General features: G+C 36.6%; 1 protein-coding gene across 5 annotated transcripts in view; it reads right to left on the bottom strand.

Annotated features, from left to right (window-relative positions):
- Positions 1-886: 886 nt before the first annotated feature.
- The window catches only part of mtss1 (MTSS I-BAR domain containing 1), a 58,269-nt gene continuing 35,001 nt past the window's right edge, over positions 887-24,154 (bottom strand). For 2 of the 5 annotated variants that reach the window (XM_079884925.1, XM_079884926.1), the window contains exons 5-16: positions 23,911-23,995; positions 23,695-23,786; positions 21,197-21,271; positions 11,175-11,332; positions 10,644-10,751; positions 10,463-10,560; positions 9,178-9,268; positions 5,434-5,544; positions 5,119-5,275; positions 4,709-4,735; positions 3,283-3,554; positions 887-2,523 (exon numbers count right to left, since the gene is read on the bottom strand). In XM_079884925.1, the coding sequence (XP_079741051.1) occupies positions 1,882-2,523; positions 3,283-3,554; positions 4,709-4,735; positions 5,119-5,275; positions 5,434-5,544; positions 9,178-9,268; positions 10,463-10,560; positions 10,644-10,751; positions 11,175-11,332; positions 21,197-21,271; positions 23,695-23,786; positions 23,911-23,995 (1,916 nt within the window). In that variant the 3' untranslated portion in view covers positions 887-1,881. Of the gene's footprint in view, positions 2,524-3,282; positions 3,555-4,708; positions 4,736-5,118; positions 5,276-5,433; positions 5,545-7,728; positions 7,852-9,177; positions 9,269-10,462; positions 10,561-10,643; positions 10,752-11,174; positions 11,333-21,196; positions 21,272-23,694; positions 23,787-23,910; positions 23,996-24,154 lie in introns of all 5 variants that reach the window. The other 3 variants (XM_079884923.1, XM_079884924.1, XM_079884927.1) reach the window with 3 other exon arrangements.

Below are 24,154 nucleotides of genomic sequence, written 5' to 3'. Positions count from 1 at the left end.
TCAAGAGTAGAGTTTGCACGATTTGGCGAAAAATCTAATTGCGAATTTTCAGACAAATATTGTGATTACGATTTTAAAATGCGATAAATAAATAAAAAAGGTCCAGGTTTGCTTGTTGGGCTATAGACAATTTGGCCAAATATTTTGTGATTTCATAACAATATGACAATAAAATAATATATGTACTGTAAAATAAAATTATTTATTATTATGATTATTACTAATAAATGATAATACTAAAATAATAATAAAAAATACAATCATTTAGGTCCCACTTTATATTAAGTGGCTTTAAGTACTATGTACTTGCACTGAAATTAATAATTCAATACAATGGACTTAGTGTACATACATGTTTTTACATTGTACTTATATTTTAAAAATGTAATTAATTTATGTAATTACACTGTTGACCCTTCCCTTACACCTTAACCCACCCTTAAACCTACACCCATACCACCACACACCTGTCCCTAACCTTACCCGCATCACACCTCAATAGCAGCAAAAGTGTTTTACAATACAACATGAACACAATAAGTAAATTGTACTTATTTTTCGATGTAAGTACTTAAAGCCACTTAATATAAAGTGGGACCATCATTTATTCTACAGTACAACTGTAAAATTACAATACCAATATTTATGGCTGACTAAATTAGTTTTCAAACATTAAACCATCATGCTTTTATTTTGTGTGCAGGTCTCTTGTTTTCTCTATTTGTCTTAGTTAAAGCTTCTCTTTTGTTGACAGTTTATAAGTGCTTCTCATTAAAAGTTTGGGAATATGGCTGATGCAAGTTGCCTTCCCAAGTACACGTTTTAAGCAACTGAATCAAGCTGCTCGTGTGTAAAAGAACTCTGAAACATGAAGGGCATAGCCTATATATATATATTTATTAAATTAAATCGAAGCCATTGCGTTTGATTGTCATTCACTTTCTTGTCATGTAATAATACATGTATTTAAGAAAGTTTTTGATTCAAAGACAAAAGAATGCTTAAAAAAAGCCATGGGCCACAAGTTTGAGGTTTTATGAATAGAGTCTTTATAGCAAATCCTCCAGGAGAGCAGGTTTATACGCATCTACGGGGCTACAGCATTAGAGCTTTGGTAAACAAACGATTAAAAATGATTCAGAATCAAACAGATTGAATAAATAACCACAGTGATGCCTTTGTAAGCTCTCACAGTCATAAGCAACACAAATAAATTCCACTATTCCAGTCCTTCATTCATCCACCCAATCACATCGCTCCTTCCCTCCCTCCACTTCTCTCATTGGCTGCATTCGCATCCAGTCATTGGGCGGATTAAAGGCAGTGGTGCAGTTTTCTGATACCCTAAACTGTACAAAAATAGACGCCTAGTGCTGCTTTGTCTAATTTCGAAAACAAACAAGAAAACAAAATTAATAATAATACAACAGTCTTTCAATTGTTTCACTAATATATACAGAAGGTTTTGATCTCTATCCAGAAAGGCTGAGTGCTTTATCTCTGCGAATACGACAAACAAATAACTTTAATATATCTTAAGCTCCGACGTTCGATCTAGATCTCTAAATACATATATATCTGTATTTATAAGTATACATATATACGTTAAGCAAACAGCCTGCAGAATTAACTGTAATTTGAGAGGCAACATTCGCAAGGACACGGCAAAACATTTGTTCTTCGAGCACAGAGTAGTTAAATCAAACGTCTTTTCATGTGGCAAAAGTCACACGTTAGTCAACAGTTTTGCCTCCACTTAAAAAAACAACAACACAAACTGCAAAAATAAAAGGCACGGGAAAAAAAAAGTCACTAAGCGAAAAGACGGAGAAAGCCATAAAAGGCCGCAGACAAATTCCAAAATAAAATTCCAAAATAAAATCAGTTGAGATGGTTGGGGGTGATTAAAGGTGCCGAACGATCGTTGGTGAGTGTCCGACGTAATTTGACTCCTCTGCGGATCAAACTCAACATGTCACCTCCGCTGCCCGGATCAGGAGCGCTGACGGGATGGTCCACGCCGGGCTGGGCAGAATTGGCCGGCCCACTTTCAACTGGCACGCTGGAATTATGAGCTGCCATGTTTTGAATCTGCTGCTGCTGACACTGGCGTTTGAGCTCTTTCTGATGTAGCTCTTGATATTGCGACTCCTGCGCGTGGTTATATTGCTGCAGGTGATTGTACTGGTGTTGATTATATTGCTGTTGATTGTGTTGTTGCTGATACTGGTGTTGCAGCTGTTGCTGTTGATACTGCCTCTGCTGCTGTTGGTGCAACGCATACTGCTGTTGCTTATTCATTTGATACATCGGCTCTGCACTTCCCACTGGTGGCTGGCCAGGGAACATGGAATAGTACGGAGGCGGCATTGCACTCAGACTCTGAGTCGATGTACAGAGATTATGTCTGATGTGAGCCAGATCAGAGCCAGTTAACCTGTTACTCTGAATCACCCCAGGAGGGCCCATGGTCTCCTCACTGCCGCTCAGGCCGGCGGTAGAGACAGATGCCTTCAGCGGCACCTACAATTACAACGAAACGCTTTAAAACATTCAATAAAACTCAGTACACGGATGTTAAAAATGCTTATGCAAAACATCTTTAATATTATAAACAAGCTCAAAAATTGTACAGGATTCCAACTGGAATTTCTATCATAAATTCAGAAGAACTCTACAAGAACTTTCCTAAGAATTAAAAAAGATCCCAATTATTGATTTGGTTCTTGTTTAATTCTTCCAGTACTACAGGATTAGAACCCTAATTGTATTGCGTTAGAATGATAAAATACTGGATATACACACTACTCAAAAATACAGTAAAACTGTGAAACATTAATACAATTTAAAATAAGAATCAGAAATCATTCTAATATGCAGCTCAAGAAACATTTCTTATTATCATCACAGTCAAAAACAGTTATGCTGCTTTTTGTGGGATTTTTGATGAATCGAAAGTTCAAAATAACAGAATATTTAGAAATAGAAATCTTTTAACAGTACAAATGCCTTTTATACTGTCTTTTGATCAATTTACTCCATCCTTGCTGAATAATAGTATTTCTTTTAGAACGGTAGTATAGTTTAATCAAATCAGAAAGATGCTGTAATTAAAATCCTGAATGAAATGTATGTAATCGTAAAAGTTCTTTTGGGAACTCTTGTTTGAAAATAATGCTGTGCTGAAATCCTTTAAGAAAATCCTTCTGGATTGGCTACAAATTATGATAGATAACCCAGTAGGTCTCCTGTACATTCTTGAAGTTTCAGAAGATGAATAACCTGTGGTGTGGAGATGGGTATAGGCACTCCTCCACTGATGGTTCCCCGGCGGATGTTGGGCTTGCTGGAGGGTTTCCGGCGGATAGTGGCCGTGTGGGGTCCTATAGGCTCCGGATCCATCAGCAGACTGACGGTAGACGCCGGCCTCTTGCTTATAAACATTTTGCGGTAATTGAGACTTAAGTCGCTGTTGCGAGGAATAGTGGAAGATTTATCAAATTCAGACTGGCTGTGGGCGTCCTCTCCTCCGTGCAGAGAGATGTAGTCATAGTCTGAAAGAGAGGAGAGTCACACACAGTGTTAATGTTGAATGATAGCACTTATACATTGTTTAGAAGAAAAAACAATGAAATTAAAAAAGTAATTGAAGCTGAAATTACATATGCAGAGAATGATAGTGGAAGAAAAAAAAACAAGAGCGGTTCATGTCTCAAAATCTGAAGTCAGGGCTTAACAATAAAGACAGCCCAATGGCGTGAGAGTGTTTAGGGCCCGTCACAAGCTCTTTCAGGACAGGGCTGTGCTGTCACTACATCTTCCCTTTGCTGATCAGTACATGTGTTTTTATGTCTTGTAAACTTGCCTTACCTTGTGTGAAGTTAAAAAAAAAAAAATTCAAAGTAAAATTATCTAGCAGTTTAAATTTTAATTAGTAATTTGTTTAAATGAAACAATGAAACATACAAATGCAATGGTATACATTTTGTAGAGCAGATATATATATATATATATATATATATATACATACATACATACATATACATATATATATATGTGTGTGTGTGTGTATATATATATATGTGTGTGTGTGAGTGTGTGTGTGTGTTTGTGTTTATGTATGTATGTATGTATGTATGTATATATATATATATATATATATATATATATATATATATATATATATATGTTTTATTAATTGTATACTTTTCCAGAGGAAACATAAACTAATGGACCAACATTAAAAAAATGCAAAATGGAATTTATGATGCATATAAAATGTTATAAAAATTTATAAATGTCTGCATTAAATAAAATTTAAAAATATATTTTTTTAAATCATAAAAATTGTCTTATTGTCTTTAAGTCCACTAAATTGACAGCCCTAAAAATGTCTGCATGAAGACTACAATGGATTACCACCCAAAAAAATGAATACAACAGACGCACAAAAGCTCAGTTTGAAGTTGTGTCTTTCAGTTACACTCGAACAACATGACAAGGTGGATAACAGTTGACAACTGACAAGATGCCGCATGTTGTATCTCATGGTTGCACACACTCTTACGCATACAGATAACACTCTTTCAACAAAGGCACGCCTGCAATATGACATGGATTTCCAAAAATAAAGACATTTAATGTTTATTATTGGTATATGATCACAATGAGAATAATCAAGTCTATGCAATGACATTCAGAAACCTACCATATAGAGGAGGTTCTTTCTTTACCGCTGTAAAAGAACAATAAAGTACATTTAACATATATACAAAGGGCCAAAAACACGCACTTTGGACAGCAATCTAAGTCTGTGATTTGTGCAAGCACATCAGATTTGGTCTGCAATTGGCCTATAATGCCACAGTGGCACATTTACTGCCTACACAAACCACAAATCAGATTACTGTGTTGAAAAACGACGTAAAAGTGTCAAAACATAAAGGGGGAAAATGCCATACAAAAACACAAAGGAGAAAAAGAAAGCTAGATTGAGCACTTTTTTTATAAATCTCTTCAAGTGAGTGCATTGAAGATTAAAAGGAAAATTACAGAACAGAAAAAGAATAAATGTGAAGAAGCTCATGCATGTGTGTGTACGTGCACGCGCGCACTGACCATGCTGCGAGGGAATGGTGTCCTCCGAGCAGGATGGCGTAGTGGTCTGAGTGCTGTATCCGCTGGAGCAGTGGAGGGAATCTCGGCTGGTTCGAGGAGCTTCTGAATTAAGCCCGCCTCCAAGAGTAAGACCCAGCTGCTCCCTGGCTGACTGTGGCTACGGACAGGAGTGAGAGCCAATCAGAGATCAGAAGTGTGAAGTCGACCACAATAATTCCAGTAGAATCAAAAGGTGTATAAAATGTGCTTTTAGTTTAGGAAAGGAAAACTTGTGCACATTTAGTGCATCATTCCTGCATTCAAAAGAGCGAGTACCTTGCCAGACATGGACAGTGTCCTGGCTTTCTCCTCATATCCGCTGTAAGCCTTGTGTAGTGGGGGCATGGAGGTCCCGTTCTCTGTGCCAGGAGAGTTCTGGCCTTGATCCTAGACAAGGATAAACTCAGTCAGTCCATGTCAATTTACTACAGGTAAGAAAAACAAAACACTACAACACTGTAGTCACAAGATAATAAAGATTTAGGTGTTTTCACACCTGCTCCGGAACCTAGTGCATTTTCTCCCTTAGTTCGGTTTGTTTAGGCATATATGAACATGGCGCTCGGATCCGCACTATAACAATCACTCTGAGATGGCCTAAACGAGGCGGTCTCGGCCCAATTGAAAATTTTAGAGTGGTTTGGTTGAGGTGAGAAAGAAATCCGACCCAACGGACCAAAGAACCAAGCGGTATCATCAAGAGTGTTTGACTCATGCATTGTCAATATAAGATTGATGCACCTCCAAAAAAAGATGCACCGTTTGATGGAAATATGTGTTTTGATGTTATTTCCATCAAGAGGTGCATCAGTTTTTGCTCAAGATCTTGTATTGACAATGCAATCTGTAAAGTCTCTTCCAGCACATCCCAGACTTTCACTGAATTTAAGATCTGGACTCAGAGGTACCAATTCATGTGTGAAAATGTTTCTTCATGCTCCCTCCCAACCATTCTTTCACAATTTGATCCTGATGAATCTTGACATTGTCATTCTGGAATATGGAATATATCCTACATGGTTGTTTAAGAAATGAAAAGCTACACACTCCATTAATTAGGGTTAGAAGAACTGTTGCCAAACATATAACACGATAGAAACATAATAATCACTGCACTAATAATCCAGTCATTGACTCTTAAGCATTTGCCTATTTAAATCCAAACGGAGACTTTTTTTTGGTTGGGCAGTGAATAATTTATCAGTTAGAGTAAGCCCACAATAAGCCCATGGAGCGAACTTGTCAATCCATCTTGATGGATGACGCAGAGGAGCGTAAACAGTGAACTTTGAAATGCTGCCTTGTGAAAGTGAACCGAACCAAGAAGAAAATGCAACATTCTAACAAATTAAGTCCCTGTTTCTGAACAAAGCAGAAGATCTACAGGTCTGAAAATGCCCTTAAAGTCAACATGAAATGGTGTTCAAACCGATTTCATTATAAGAAAATAAAATGTAGTGTGGGACTTAATTTTATCCATTAGGAACTGATTGGCTTGTGAAAAGTGGGTGTTTTTTTTAGACCTGAAAGCGAGTTTGCAGTGGACAGTGGAGGTTTTTCAAATCCAAAGCATCTCATTGCAACCTAATGCTAATGCTGATTTTCAAATTGCCATTATTTGCAATTATTTCAGAACCCTTTATTCTAATAATGATAATAACCATTAGGTTTTTGTTTTGTTTTGTTTTTTTACATTTGATAAAGTCTGCATCACATACAACAGTAGCATAAAATCATTCCTAATTAGTAGAAGTGTAACAACACACTCGGTTTGATACACAATACTGATAAACTGTAAATAAAAAGTATTGTTCATTAAAATGCTAAATTTGGTATTACATCAGGAATGTTCTTCTCCCCCGTGACAGGTCAAACGTGACACCAATAAAAATATTCATGATTCTGTATTCTAAAAATACAGAATTATGTTAGACATATTTACACTCTGTTCCTGACTATATTTAAAAAAAAATTTTTTTAAATATTGTATTTTATTAAATAATGTTTTTTAATATTTAATAATTAACAAAACATAAAAGTGTGATCTATTTGATGCGCCATTACCACATTTGATGCTAAATTAAATCGGTCTAAACCTTTATTTTAGGTCAACTATACGCAATACATATTTTTGTATTACGATATCGTGACCTGATACATTGTTACAGCCCTACGAAATAGCTATTAGGTCATTGGTTTACAATAAACGTAAATAGTCATTTTCTATTTTATGTTGACTTTAATGACAGTTTGGAAAATGTTTAGATGGGTCTATAAGAGTTTTAAAGCAGCATGCAGGTTTATAGTTGTAGATAAGTATACTGGTTAGTGTGTTTGATTTAAGAAATGGGGTCTGATAATCAGAAAATCATTTAAAATAGCTTATTTTATAAATAAAAGTTTTATCAGACGGTCTCCCTCTAAAATGGCCTGCAGAGGGCGCTCTCTACCTTCACACAGATACAACCTCCACACATGCACAATGACAATCTCCAGCAGTACATGCAACAATAATGAACCCATTCACAGTCACACACACACAGCACTACACTACACTGAGTCTGTGCTCACAGTGCTCCTGTGCCGGAGGTGTGGGCCACGCTGGCCGGTGCGAGGGATTGTTGGAGAATTCCCCTCGCTGAGAGAGCGAGCACCTTCCTCCCCTCCGACCAGGAGGAGAGGACTGCGTGAGCGCTGGGAGATGGAGGTGAGGGGCAGAGAGGAGTGGGACAAGAGAAAGATGAGATCAGATGGGGTCAAATCCAAGCCTCTGGCAAAATCCAAACCCTCTTGGACTAAAACAATTCCTTGGCCAAAAGAAATGCTTTTAGGTACCCTCTTCAGTGCCTGATTAGAAATCATAAAATATCACTTCTTGATTTATCTTTTAAATTATATCACAAAATAAAGCAACTTATGGTCAAACTTGATGCTACGGACAAAACCATTGTTGTCAAGTCAATTTTGAGATTTTAGGCTATTTTACTTCCATAACACGTCTTCCTTCAGACCGGTGTAAAGAAAACATCTAAAATTGAATATTTTATTACACTTTAAATATTTGGTCTGTAGATTTCAAATTACAATACATATCTTTAAAGACTTTTTTTCTCCTGCACTGAGCCAGAAATCTCCACTTCAGTAGCACTTCCATACACCAAACTCTATATTCTGAAGGCTTGTGCAGACGGGTTTGTTTATATATCATTCGCCTGACATTTTATTTATAAAAACATGGAGATTTTTTCCCCCTGGCTGTTGATAGTATTTTCTGATTTATAGAGTGATGGAAATGGATATCCAAAATTCCATCCGTAGAAACTCTAAAACGTCAACAAAATCATTTTGAACGTGGCATTATCCAATGATCAGACTTTAGGCCAGGAAATATTAAAATAAATGCCTTTTTAATTAGTTATTTGATTCTTTTGCATTTTTTAAAAAACATTTTTAACCCTATTCACCTCTGGTGTCTTGCCTCATTTCTTTGTGTTTTCACATTATGGTTAACTTAGCTAATAAATCAGACAAGCATACTACACATAATAAGAGCAAACTTTTATTATAATTTAGTGTTCTCAGAGTTAGATGCCTTATTAACCTATGCTACTTTTTTGTAAATGCTTTGAATTGTTTAATAAATGTTTTATTGTCAAATGGTTTATGCTTATAATTTATTACTAAGCATTTTATTTGTTAATATTTAGTACCATATTTTCATTATACTGTAATACCCAGACAAACTACATTACATCTTCTATATTATCTGCACTGAGGTACTGTTTACTTATGTGTCTGTATCTATGATCTATTTGGTTGGGATTTTGAGGGGGTTTGGATTATGCACCCCAACAGACTGGAGGCTGCGATGATGCTTACAGCCGTATTTTCTTCTTTGGGCTGAATGAGGTTGTATGTGTTTTGAGTGGCAAAACTGAAACTGTTTGGGTTTCACAGGGTTAATACATCATAAATGGGCCAGGTAAGTTTTAGACCAATAGTTTTGTGGTGTGGAAATACCCGTGTTGGGTCTGGGGCTCGCAGGTGAAGCCCGTCCACTGCGCTGGAGATGGAGTCCAGAGACGGGACATGACGCACAGAGGTGTAGTTACTGTGAGAGACAGAAAGAGATGAGCAATATATCTGCACTCATACTTTTCCAATCGATTTTAAAGGGGTCATGACATGGATTTTATTATTTTAATATCCTCCTTGAGGTTCACTTATTTATTTTCAACCTTCCTTCTGACCCTCTGTCTGAAATGATCCGTTTTTAATGGGCGGCTCCTTTAAGGCTTGTCAATAAACGGCCACTGTTATGATTGGCTTATGCCACTGCATTGGAAACAGTATCAATGCCCACTGCTATTGCACGACAGCATCAGTGATTATAATGGGTTCTATTTGCTTTTGATGCGATGCTCAAATCCAGTGTAGGCAAAAGTCAGCTGTTAAAGGGATAGAAGGAACAAAAAAGAAAATATTTTAAAGAATGTTGACAACCAGACAGTTGATGGACCCCGTCAATGGCGTCCATCAACTGTCTGGTTACCAACATTCTTTAAAATATCTTCTTTTGTGTTCAACAGATAAAAGAAATGCATACAGGTTTGGAACAATTTGAGGGTGAGTAAATGTGAATTTGACCATTAGAATTTTTGGGTGAACTATCCCTTTAAGTGGCTGAGTGCCAGTGGGCAGGGCCTATGGACGATGTATAACTATAAGTCAATGTCTTGCTCTGGAGGCAGTCATATGCAAATGTGTTTGCCTGTGTGATGCCACAGATCCCGCAATATCAAAGCGAGGTTGATAATAAATGCTTTGTTTATAATGAGGAGGATGTTTTAATGGTACAAAGACCTCTTATATGTCAAAAGATCAAGGCAAATTTGATTTAGCATGTCATGACTCCTTGCCATGTCATGAAAAATATTAACAATATAAGCAAGGCATAACTTTCGGATAGTTGGTCACTGTTGAAGGAGGTCACATTCAGGGGTTTATTTTTTTTTTTTAAAAGATCTAAAAAATATGTATTACATGGCTACTAAACAAATCAATAAGTTAAAATTGAGTTAAATTTTAATTGAGTTAAATTTAAATTGAGTTAAAACTGTTATACCTTACTGTAGGAAGCTTAAAGGTTACTGCTAAGAAAGCCCATTATAAATGTAAAAAAAACAAAAAAAACAATTGGCCTATACACACACACACACACACAAACACACACACACACACACACACGAATCTGTAATCAACACTTTTTGCATCAATGAACATTTCTCCCTGACCCTGAACTCACCTGCTGATGCTGCTCTTGCGTGATAACGTGTTGCTAGGAGAGGCGGGTGGAGTCTGATACGAGTAGCTGTAGTCTGAGCCTTTCAGATCAAGAATAACCTGCATAAACAAAACAAGATAATGTCAGAGAGAGAGAGATATGAAGTGGTAAAATGTCGGCCTATTTAGAAGACATGCAGTACCTGTTCACTAGCAGGGGGCAGTGTGTTGGGATCAGCCGTCAGGTTTCCAAGATCTTCTAGAATTGTCTGTAAATGGGTGACTTCCCCAAGCATGCTTATCTCTTCGTCCTGACATTACCCAGGGTAAAAAACAGTCAGACAATATTTATGCAGAATTAAATATGAATATATTCATAACAGTACACCTGCAAGAATCTGTCATCCCCAAAATCAAAAAAAGAAATAAAAATACATTAAATTTATAATGAAAATAAAGCCTGGTTTAAGAACATGAGATCATAATAATTTTCATTATTTAAATTGTTCCCTAGTTCTCATCATTGTAATGCATTCTGATGTTTTACTGTAATACAGTAAAGAAAATCATCCTGTTTAATTAAAAACCGCATCAAATAAAACCATTAAAACAAATACTAATCACAACATTTAAATATTTTACAGTTCAAGAAAATCATTCTTTGCATGTTAAAATGTCTCAATAGTCAATACAAACAATATATATCTTAAACCAGAGTCTGTTCAGACACTCACCAGGACAGGTTTAAGCATTGTGACAAATGAGCAGAATCTTCCTCTTTCCTCTATAAGAGCTCGACACACAGCTCTCTTCTCGGTCTCCTCTAACACGGCATAGCGTGTGTTGACGTCCTGAAGAGCGCTGTCCAACTGCATCTGCACCTCGCCTTTACCTACGCAAACACAAACACATTTCATGAACCACTGATAGGATCAGAAAGACTTTGACTTTTGTGACTGGCAACATTACAAACAAGTTTTTTTTTCTACCAGATTTTGCCAAAGAAAAGATAAAAAATCATTCAAATTAAAATCTTGGTCACAAAACAGGATAAGTGAATATTAAAGATTAATGCAACCAGTGTTTAAAACCATCAAAACATTTCATTCATATTTAATAAAGCTGAAATAATATAAAACAAATTAGAAACTCCTAAATTAACATGTGGCACGGTTGCGCTTTGGGCGACCCGAGTTTGTGTCCTGGCATGGACCATTCCCGATCCCTTCCTCCTCTCTCTTCACTTCCTGTCTAGGCTTTAGTTTCCAATCTCAATAAATTCAAAACGCAAAAATCAAAAAAATATTTAAATAAAAATCAATGAAAGCTAAATAGAAATAAACAAAATTGGAAAATGACAAAGCACACGACAAAATTACTAAAACTAAAATAAAAACTCAAAACACAAAAATATAAACTAAACCAATTTAATATATTAATAATAATTCTAAAAGCATATAAAAATAATACTAAAATGACACTGGCTGCAAAACAAAAGGAATTACTTTGCCTGGCAGTTTATTGTTAAAACCACTGATCTTAATAAACGACTGGATTGCTCATTGCATCCGGTAAAGCCACCGGAAGTGTTTGAGCGGCCATCTTACAATTCCCTACCGACAGAGGGCACTGTTGACTTACAGCCAAAACACTGATGGAGAAATCACCTGATTTGCAGCATATCAGTTGCACATGAATAGTTTAAGATATATGTACAGTATGTACATTAGAGATACTACTAATGATAACTTTTCGGGCAGGATAAGCAATATATTAAATATTACAATACATACAATCCCCTATTACTAAATTGAACTATATTAAAAAGGTTACCATGCATTATCTTGCTCTGAGCGACAGTATAAATGCTCAGAAATAAAGCTTCATGTTTTTAAATCCATACGCAGTCAGCGTCATTTCTCTGAATAAGTTGTGAAATGTGTGTACTATTTCCTGATGTCTTTTTGTTGACCAACATCTACTTCGGACTCTTGGAGATCTTAAAAACCGTTAAAAAGGCACAGGTCAGCTCAAATTCTATGTTTTTTTACTAACATGACAGTTTGCATATGAATTACATGTTCTTGATATATTGTTGAGCTAATTATTAATTTAACCATCGTTTAAGTCATTATCTTTACTGCTTCAAAACACTTGCTGTTAACGAAAAAACTTGAATCATTTATAGTTACTGTATGAAAAATAATATGACATAACACAAATATTACATAACCACAGTGAACTGTACATGGCAAATTAAGTTGTATGTACATAACTTACAAAGCATAAATCTGTATTCAGATTTCACCGCTAACTGTAATGTTTTCTCATTAAAATCAGAAGATTTCCCATTAATTCAATAGAATGTGAGGGAATACTAGGGAATACCAATATGGCAATACATTGGCTTCCCTTTTTATGAAGTCAAGAGCAATCCACTCATTTATATAGATCAGTGGTTAAAACTCATCATGGTTTACCACTAGGAGGCAGTACAGTTTCTATTGACACAATACACCATGTAAATATTTGCTGCAATGCTAATAGCTGTTCTCAGAGTCTCGCTGTGCATATTTCACTGGTCGTTCGTGACCAGGCGTGACGACAGATCTGGGGTCTCTGGTAATGGTACACAGGTGGACTGTATAGTGGGCATGTGTCCTTGTGTTTCATTTAAAGTCCAACTGCCACCGTGACAGTCCCTCACATTCCAGAGTAGCTACTTGATAGTTTCTCTACACAGCAGCGGCCAACCAATACAGGTTTTTCAATGGCTAATATCGACTGATTCTACAAAGCAGGGTAGCCGAAATAATACAGTAAATATATATACATTTACATATCTGCTTCTGTCTCCTGGTGCTCTAACTGTACTGATGAAGTGCAATGGGAGAAATGTGAGGTTAATCACATTTAGAGGTTTGTTTACAGAGTCAGACCTCATGCCAGCACACACCATGTGAGGAGCTTTAAACACATGACCTGAGCTTTTCCTCTGTGTGCGAGTGTGCATGACAGGGATGAGCAATATCTTGATATTCAATCCTAATTTTATAGTTATAATAATAATAATAATAATAATTCGTTACATTTATATAGCGCTTTTCTGGGTACTCATAGCGCTTTACATGGAAGGGGGAATCTCCTCAACCACCACCAAAGTGCAATGTTACCAAACTCGTCAAATTTATCATGAAAATTCAATATTGCTCAACCCTACACTCTATTTATTGGAATCTGTGGTTCCATGAAAAACCTTTAACATCAATGGAACCATTTTTTTTGCACAATTTTCTCAATGTTATTTACGCTAAAAAAAACATGGTTCTTTTAAGAACTGTTCACTGAAAGATTCATTGGGGAACCAAACATAGTTCTTCTATAGCATCACTGCAAAAACCTCAAGTTAATGGACAATTTACAGCCCTTCTCATTCTCAAAAATACACACAGCTACATGTTTAGCATTCCACTGACAGGAGAGCACTCTGACAGCTGTGTGCAGGACGCAATAGCAAGGCGTGTACAAGCGTACATCTCTGACCTCATCGACCAATTGCTAACAATAACCTCAGGTGTCCTTTGTGACACCAGATCTTCTGCGATCCAAGATGACATGCAAGACAGATGTACGGTTATTATCATAGGTTTCTTCAGAAGTACTTCAGACATGTTTATAGTAATGTTTGCTCACATTAGATGAAGACAATCATATGACCTGGTGAATACTACTAACTTTATCTCAGTGACCCCCTATTTACACACTTTTGGTTGAAAAAAAAACAATAATAATCATTGGTGACAAAAACACCTGAGAACAGAACATTCCAACAGTTTAAATGTACAATTTCTTGATTAAAAAGACTAAAATCCTGACAATAAGGTTCATTAACGCTTAGAGAACACCTATCGAGTCAAAGTCGCATTTTTTATTAGATTAATAGAAATAGATCCATCAAATAACTGATAAACGAATGTTGCACAAGCAACAGTAGTTCTAAACAGCTTCTGCAAATCAGTTTATGTGCTGTGTATGCATCTTTGGGATTTAAGCAATTCTTGTCAGTGTTGTGAAACTCAATTAAGTCCTTTGACCTTCCGAGAAAAGAGATGATCCCTGGTCACTGAGTGCATTGACCTTGTGCTGGACTGTGACTGAATGTGTGTTTAGATGCTCTAAAGCCATTGCACCTTCAAACATAGCCTATAGTAAAGGATAAAATTAACCCAGGTTAGGTAGGAGAGCTTAAGGCTGGGGTCATCTGAAGTTTAAAGGGCAAAGGTCAGTAGGTCTGTTGATAAATCCCACGGCCTGTCTGCAAGACAAATGGCTTAGGAAACATACAGCTCTATTTGAAGTATGTTACAGGAGCCTGTTTCCTCTTACAGAACTTAAATGGAAATCAAGCCAACAGGGAGAAATACGAAAGAGTGATAAACTAAACATTGTGAAAAAAAACTGACTTGGCCAGTAAGCAACTTCTCAAAACTCTATAAAGTTTATATAAAGTAGAACCAAGTGGAGTGACCCATGCACATTTCTGAAAAGTAGCACGGCTCTGGCGTTTGGCTTGAGCTTGCTAAACACACAAACCTCATTTAAAAACAAAAAAGAGAGGTGAGGGTAAAATAACCCAGAGCCATTCAGACAAAGTTGTGTGTGTGTGCCAGAGAGACATTCCCTCAGGTCTAGAAATCCCGAGCGGTTGGAAGCTATGATGTCATCATAAGCAGACACCTTCTCTCCATAAACACAAGCAGGAGGCAGGTGTGCAGGTTTTCTGGGAGAAGTAGGGCAAAGGAACCTTAATAATTTCAAACATCAAAATTACATTTATTATAGGCAAATATTCGTGGCAAAATGACATATAAACATCTTTTCCTATTCTATTTAGCCTGGAAACGCTTCCAACACACTTGCGTGTCGCGCGAAAAATAGGCGTCGGTTCTATTTCTAGCATGCACACGTTTTCCGCGCGGCTCAAGCCGCACCTGAGACGTGCGTCAAGCAGCTAGTGTGTCGCCGGCCTTCCTGTCATGCATAAGCGCAATGCTTTTTAGTTTCCACACGCAGTCCACAAACACTTGAAAATGCGCACATTTAATACAGACATTATAGCCTACATGTAATATAGAGCAGCCCGCTCATTTTAAGATGCCCATCAACATTAAAATTCAGGCTACGCCACTCTTATAGTCAAATTCCCCAATACATCCATTTACGAGACGTATCATTAATGATAACGGTCACATTTCTAATAAGAAAAAAACATAATATGCAACCAAGGCCAAATTATGACAAACAGAAAAGATGAATTCATTACAGACTATTTGTGGAGCTCGACTACTGTCTGCCATTTGGCGCGGTTTGAATTGTGCAGCGTTAAAGGCACAGGAATCCAATGATTAGTGGTGCTGACGTCACAATAATTATTTTTGAAATGAATTTTATTGCTGTTTGTTTATTATAAGTTCAAGTCATTGTCGAGCCTTCCACTTCAAGTCAAGTCAAGTCTCAAGTAACTTGTTCTCAAGTCAAAGTCAAGTCAAGTCATTTTCATACTTTAATCAAGCAAGTCACAAGTCCTGAAAATTGTGACTCGAGTCAAGTCATGTGACTCGAGTCCCCCACCTCTGAAAGTTAGTCATCTAACTTTTTAAGGCCAGTTACATAAAAAGGTAGATTGGTCTAATTTGAATTAGATATGTAAGACTGATTGCCCCTTGGTTAACTGCTCGTTAGTCAAACTAGGTTTTAAGACAGTCTTAAAGGGATGGTTCACAGTAAAATCAACCTAGGGTCCTTTGCACCATGACCTTGAGCCAAACATTATTAAAGTTAGAGCTTATTTTGAAATATCAGCCGGATGGCTTAATGCAGGCGCTAACGAATCCAAGGATGCATCTCATAAATTACCCCACTAATAATGCCCAGAATGGTACCAAACTTATAAAGTAATACAAATAGGTTCTTTACTCATAAAACGAGGGATTGGAAAGTTTGTAAGTACATCAGGAGTTTATTTAAATAACACTTGCCTGATGGCTAATGCTACCGCTAACCCGGACGTCAACGTCACTTCAGTGGATTGGGAAAAGCCCGTAAAGGTCCTGGCAGAAAGCGATGCATAAGGATGTAATGTAACGACAAATTATTATTTTTTTCGAAGTGTTAACTAATAATTGTTGCAAACAGGTACCTACCAACAAAATATTAGTGCATTCCTGGAACTGGGCGTCGTTACACTACATCCTTATGCATCGCGGGTTGTTTGGCTCGAGGTCATGGTGCAAAGGACCCCAGGATGATTTTACTCCAAACCATCCCTTTAGCATAGTGGCTAAATTTATGCAACAGATATAAACAAATATAATTTAATTAATTTAACTAAATGTAGTTAATTCAAATACTAGAGAGAGAGCAGAAAATCCAGACCTCTGGTTCTTCCTACCATCTCAAACACAGCTGCACCAGTATTGGAATACTAATGTGCATGAATTTTAATAATTCAGAACCAATGCTCTTTCTTCACAATCTCCACACAGAGGCGTCCAAGTCTTCTGAGCGGTCTGCCCCCATAGACCTCTGAGTAACACAAATGCAAGTTATAAAGATGAATGTGCACCCCGAGACTCATCACAGGTCTAGACGCCATATTTATTTTCATTTTTTCACCATCTGTGTGAGTTACAGCAGTAAATCAAATGGCACAGCGATGGGTTTATGGATGTGCAGTGATATAAAAGCTAGCCTCTGAATCACTTATGCTAACACTTCTTTCGGCCCCTATCTTATGATTCAGACTGTCAAGCCAAGGCCATGTTTTCCTCATTCTGCTGCAGATGACTAACATCATAGTGAAGGACTCTCTTAGAGGGAGCAGGCAAACCTGACCACGCTTCTCATTGTTGACAACAACAGATTTATAAACGATTCTCATGATGGATGTTGCGTTCCCCAATGCAAATTATAAGCAACTCAAACACACAGCACATGCAGAGCAGCATTTACTGTGAACTGAAACTGAAAACAGTGCTGTTACATGCAGCGTATCAGACTATATATATTTATATAACAACATCACAACCGTTGTTCTCGCCACCATGCATTGTCAAAATACATAAAAAAATAAAAATAAAAAAAAGGTACTGGGCAACTGGCGAGTAACACTAGCCTAGAAATCTAGACGCACCCTAGTGGCAGCAAAATTTATTTCGAATCGGCTTTGGCCGCGAAAAGAAAAGAACAAAGAACGGCACTTAAGTCATTCTTAAAAAAGAAAGATGTGTTCATAGTTTTGCCGACCAGATACGGCAAAAGTTTAATCTATCAACTAGCTCCGCTGGTGGGAAAATGCTCTGGTTGATTGTAGCGCTATCCTATTGCGTGCAGAGGGAATTTGAAAGACAACCGTTTATCCCGCCCCTCGGATTGAGCCGTGTCAATGGTGAGTTGCCAGACTTAACATCTTGATGTAGGTCTGGGTTGCCAGGCTAGAGTAACACACATTTGGTGCTTTGAACCCTGTTTAACATGCTAATAGTGCTGTTAGAAGTAATCCGTTCATGAAATAAATATATTAGAAAACGTAATATTTTGCAGTTTATTTAGTAATTGTTTATGGCCATGTCGCGATTTCAATCATCATACAGCACCACGGCACGCAAAAATATATATATATATTTATTTATTGGATTTACACAATTCACTTGGTTGGAAAATACGGAAATCCATATAAATATGGAGAAAAAAATGTATATCCCTGAGGGAGGAACTACAAATTACAAGTTACAAGTTGGAAATACACCACCACTGATCAAACCAAGAAGATACAAAAAGTCAGTTAAAGAGTTACTAATGAATTTGAAGAAAATATCTTGCGAGAGGGAACATGTCCAGCTTAATTATACAGATCTTGCTTTTCAGTTTTCAAAATCAGTGACTTAAACCAAAAGACACTGGATCAAAGGTCATATTACTCCTAAATACCAGACAAGACAGATTGTGCAGCCGCAGCACCCTTCTATATGAAAGGGAGTGTATGACCACAGGGTGTTTTCCCAATGTTGGGAAAGATGACATGCCAATTGAAGGAAGGATGGGAGATCTCTTTCCTCTCTGAGAGTTTGTGTGGCCTTGAGCTATGAGCTATTTTGGTTACAATGTTCTGTCAAAAACTGCAAATTTCCTCAAATTACAGAAACATGCATAAAATCACCTTTTAGCAACCTATTTTTTTTTATGAAATTGGATCTCTTTTTTTTTTTTCTTCTTTTTTTTTGGATCTCAAGTGATTGACAGTTTGTCCCGTCCTCGCACCAGTAAACACGTCATCAGAGAAGAGATGAGATGTCACTGCAAGCGGGGGGGGGGGGGGGGGGGGGGGGAGATATTTCGATACATTTTCCAAATGAGATAAAAAAAAAACTAAACTAAATGAGAACTGATGTAAAAAATAATAATCTAAGAACAGATTAAAATTGAGAAATAGATATTTCCAACCCAGCCCTACATTCTAATATGCTGGTTGGGTGTTCAAGAAACATTAATGTTAAATTAATTATTTTTGTGGAATTCATGATAATTTTTTCAGAATTATTTGATTCATAGAAAGTTCAAAAGAACAGAAAAAAATAATACATATATATATATATATATATATATATATATATATATATATATATATATATATAAATATACACATACACATATATATATATATATATATATATCTATATATATATATATATATATATATATATATATATATATATATAGCTGTCTTTATATTTTAGGAGATCATCATATCTAACTCTAGCCTGGATTCGGTCTGGACTTGACCCGTTGTGGAGCAACTATGCTCGAACCAGAGCTGTTCGGACCAATCAAATTGTCAGGGCGGGCTTTATACGATGATGGAAAGATGATCAACTGTAACATAATCATCCGCATCACCAAAGAGCGCTTGGGTTGAATTCGTTTACAACAAAGATGGCTGCCGCTGGAGATTTGAGATGTGTAGATTCCGCCATCGCGTCTGTTATAGAAGAGGAAAAGAGAACCGCGATTAAGGCATTTGTCGATCGGAAAGATGAATGAAGAACATGCGTCACTTACTCCGTTGCTCTGATTGGTTGTAGGTCTATCCAATTGAGCACAGAGGCATTTTCTTTCCTGGTTCGATTGAAACGCTCCCCATAATCACAGCCCAATGGAGCAGTATCAGACTCATATTCTGACTAGAATCTGAGTATGACGACGTCAGGCTCTCGTAATCTATGATCTCGTAATCTAACTCGGAATTTTATGATTTATACTGTATGTATGAGCACACTGAAAACTGATGTTTCAAAAGTCACTTTTATCACATCCTCTGGAAATGTTGAATAAGCGTTTGAGTGAGGGTGGATGCAGAATATAGATCAGCGGGCGTTTTGACCCCTCAAACAGACCAGAGCAGAAGTGAACAGCGAATGACTGTTCAGTCTCTTACTGCTGCCCACACACAGCTGAAGCAGACAACACCCACCATAATGACAGAACACATCTGCATACGCATCTATCTTTCACAACGCCTTTATTCCATGCATTCAATGCATCACATCTAGAACTCGTCTGGTGCCTCATTCCACCACTCTCAAAATTATGCCAACAGTATTCAAATCTTATTCAAAGTCTCTGTTAACTATTCAATACACAAAGCTGAATCTCACACAAACACATCCACACCATGTTTCACACACTAAAATCAAAGAAAGTAATAAATCTGTATAGTGAATAATTGACTGGTGTTTGAGATTTCTCCACTGGCATAACTCTTGGACAAAGTTTGCACATTGCTTGTGTGATATCCACTGGCTTGCCTTCATGGTTTAAAACTGAAATATTTCCAACATTGCAACATTACATTTTTCTTGATCACCAACTCCATCTTTGCTTGCAAAACGATGGAAAATGATTCACATTTTGCGCACGTCAGAGTATAACAAACTACGAGTATAACAAAAATCTAAGCAATAAAAATCAAAAAAGCACATAAATTACAAAAACTAAAATTAAAAATTAATATTAAAAATACTATGATAGTATATAACTAATAAACAGGTTTTTTTTTAGTTTTTTTTGTAATTCTAGCCATTTTTGTAATACAATTTTTATTCTGCATTACCGTAATGAAAATTTGAGGATGAATGTGATGATTCTGCAAACAAGCTTCATTTTCCTTATGCGAACTATATATTTTTTCTTTTGATTTTGGGGTGAATTATGACCTTGACATGTTTTATAGGTGATGTGAGATTCTATATTTGGATTTGTTGGTAAAACTATATCCTCATCATTTCGTTACAGTACTTGGTTAACTCTAGGCTAGGTTTTTTTTTAAGGTGTGTGCACAATGCAGTTTGACCAGGGCCAAGATCACCAAGGTTGATGCCATGACAACAGAGGGTGTGGTATTATGACAACACAAGGTGTGGTGCCAACAGAAGTCATTGGCATATCCTATTGTGTTTAGACAAAGAGATTTGAGGCAGTAATTTGAGAAAGTGTGTGTGTGTGTGTGTGTGTGTGTGTGTGTGTGTGTGTGTGTGTGTGTGTGTGTGTGTGTGTGTGTGTGTGTGTGTGTGTGTGTAACAAGACAACAGGACATTATATGTTGCAACTCACAGAACATTATTAAGACATTATTTACCCAAGGTGTTCAGCCTCTGTGACTTTCATTTAATGATTTCCTATCCAAGCGGTCAGATCTTACCTTTTTTAACCTTCTTCTGCAGTTTAATGGTGTCTGAAGATTTCTTCTTGATATCTGCACGTGCCTTCTTATATTCTAAAAAAAAAAAGAAGAAGAAGATTAGCCTCGTCGGTGGAGGCAAAAGATAAATGTTAATTAAGGCAGTTGTTCAAAACCCTAATCTTAAATATGAGCAACAATAACTCTGCCTTCCTTAGCAAGCACTGATAATAAATTATTCACAAAGATGTCAAACGAAACGACCCCTTAGCAACCCCAGACAGCCGTGTTGGAGATTGCGTGGGTGTAGCTGCGTATTTACTGGCGAGTTGCAAAGCAACTGATTGAACGCCTATTTTATATGACATAATGGATTGTTCTTATGAATAAATGATCCATTATGAGCGGTGATATAACTGTCTGAGGGACTCCCACAGAGCTAAGAGCCATTTAATAATTAACAGTGTGCAGCTAATAGGACAGGTTTTCAGACACTGGTGATCTTAAAGGGGTGGTGATATAATTATAATTATTATTATTTTTGCTAGGGCTGGATATTGACACAAATTTCACGATTTGATTCGATTTCAATTCACAAGCTTGTGATTCGAATAAATATTGATTAATTTGGATATATATTAGGTATAATACATGGCAAATTTTCTCGAGGAAAAAATCTCAACTAATGCTGTAAACTATACAGGGAGTCAGTTGGTCCCAGGCTACATAACCATAATATTTAATATTAACTGATTTGTATAGTTTTTTTTAGTTAATAATAAAGTTATAATACTAACTTTATAATTATATAATTATTTCTACTCCAATTTGTTTTTGAAATATAAACATTTAAAGGTATGGCGGAGGATTTTCTTTTTCCGGGTGGATCATCAAGACTATTGGTCCTCCTAGTGTCAATCATTCTGGTGATATGTTTACGTAAGGTCGTCGTACGTGCTCGTGCACACGATTCACACGATGGCGTGCGCTCAAAACACAGGTTGGGCTTCCCACTGATGCCTCAGTCACGAAGTTTCTACTTGACAGGTAAAGTTTGGCATGCTATTTGGAGAAATCCATTTAAAATCACTGCTAGTAAAAGTTAATGTAAGCTATGATTAGCTCGTGCATACGTTTAATAGGCGTTCCCTCTCGGGAGCAGGTAGGGTGTTGCGCTTGCGCATGTGCATTTTTTCAAAAAGTGGAGATGGCGGTTCTTTTCTAAAATTCGGGAAAATACTCCGCTATACCTTTAAATTGTAGCTGTAATAAAAACCTGACAGATTTTTTTAAACACATTAAATACTGAAGAACAGTAAAAAAATATATAATGAATATGTAACGGTGCATATATTTAGCAAAAATATATTTACCCGATTAACGAGTTTATGGTCACTGAATGGCTTTTCTGAGGTAAATGTAACATTATGTGACATTGTTTACAAATTGACGTCTTTCCGCGGTTGAAACACTGATTGCGCGATTACATGTTGTACAGTATATTTTAACATACCTTTTGATGTTCATTCATGATTATTTTGTGCTGTAACGTAGTAAAGAGGAGGCGATTATTAGTTCACTGATGCTTTGCTTGATCTGAGGCGGCAACAGTGATCTTTCACGCCACAATAAAGAGCACCAAATTCGTAATAAAATGGACAGAATTGAAATCTGAGACTTTGTTTCAAATCAAAAATAAAGCACAAAGGTTATTGTGATTTATTAGTTGGGAAGCACACCATTAATGTTTGTTCATTTATCAGCTGAAAACAGCATAGACTAAGAAATGATATCAGTTCATAAAAATGAGAATCGATTAAAATCGAGAAATCTATGTATTTTTACCCAGCCCTCTTTACCCAGCCCTAAGTCCACTTCAAGTTTTTGTGCCAAAACAATCATAATCATTAATCATTTTCCTTCTTTGCTACTATACTCTTAAATAGTTCACCTAAAAATGGAAATTCTATCATGATTTTGTCATCCCCATGTTGTTCCAAACCCACAAAATCTCTGGTTAATTTTCTTAAAATTCATATGGATAAATTTTACGATGCCTATTTGAACTTTTTTGAAGTTTTTAACCAAAGATTTATGGGTTTGGAATGACATGGCGGTGAATAAAAGATGAAAGAATTACAATTTTTGGGTGAACTATCCCTTTCAGACTTCATTGTAAACTTTTTCATACTATAATAAACTCATCTCAAAATATCAATAAAAACTAGATTATTCAAGACATTTGAGTAACAATAATTGAATTGAATATATTGTTTATATGTGAAGTCTGAACCTGATGTATGAAACTGGATATTCTTCTTGTTCATTTTTTTATTCTGCTTGAGTCAACTTTTTGTTTTCAGGTAAACTCTTCCTTTGAATTCAACCCTACTTAGCTAGAAACACTTCCATTATAGGATTTAAACGATACTTTACCTCCTGCCAACTTTTTATACACAAAGATTAAATTCTAAACCAGTCGAATATCGATTATATCACACAGGGAAGGAGGCCGATACCTTTGGCATGGTCTTTATCCAGCTGACTGGCAACCTTCTTCCACTCTTCAATCTTCAGTTCCAGAGGAGTGATCAAGTTATCCATGAGAGCTCTGCACACACACACACACACAGTTAAAGTTGTCCATGCAGGTAATGAATTGTATAATACATAATCTCCATTACCAATTTAACTAATCAGCTTATGAAAAACAAAGAAGAAGTAAATAGTCATACGTGGTGAACAGTTTGAGCTTGTTCTCAATGCTTCTGTGTCTCATACACATCCTGGTCAAAGCTGATCCGATCTCTTTCGTTGCTCCTGGAGGGAAAAAAGAAAAAGGAAATTAATATCAATGTCCTTAATCTCACAATCTTCCATTCTGAGCTCCATCAGAAGCTGCTAAATGCCAAGAGGAAAAACACGTTGCTTAAGAGTTCTGAAAGAACAGTTTCATCACATTGTTCTCTCCTCTCCTCT

Source organism: Squalius cephalus (assembly GCF_949319135.1).
Source record: "Squalius cephalus genome assembly, chromosome: 10".
NCBI classification, from domain to species: Eukaryota; Metazoa; Chordata; class Actinopteri; order Cypriniformes; family Leuciscidae; genus Squalius; species Squalius cephalus.
This window is presented reverse-complemented; position numbering and strand designations above follow the sequence as displayed.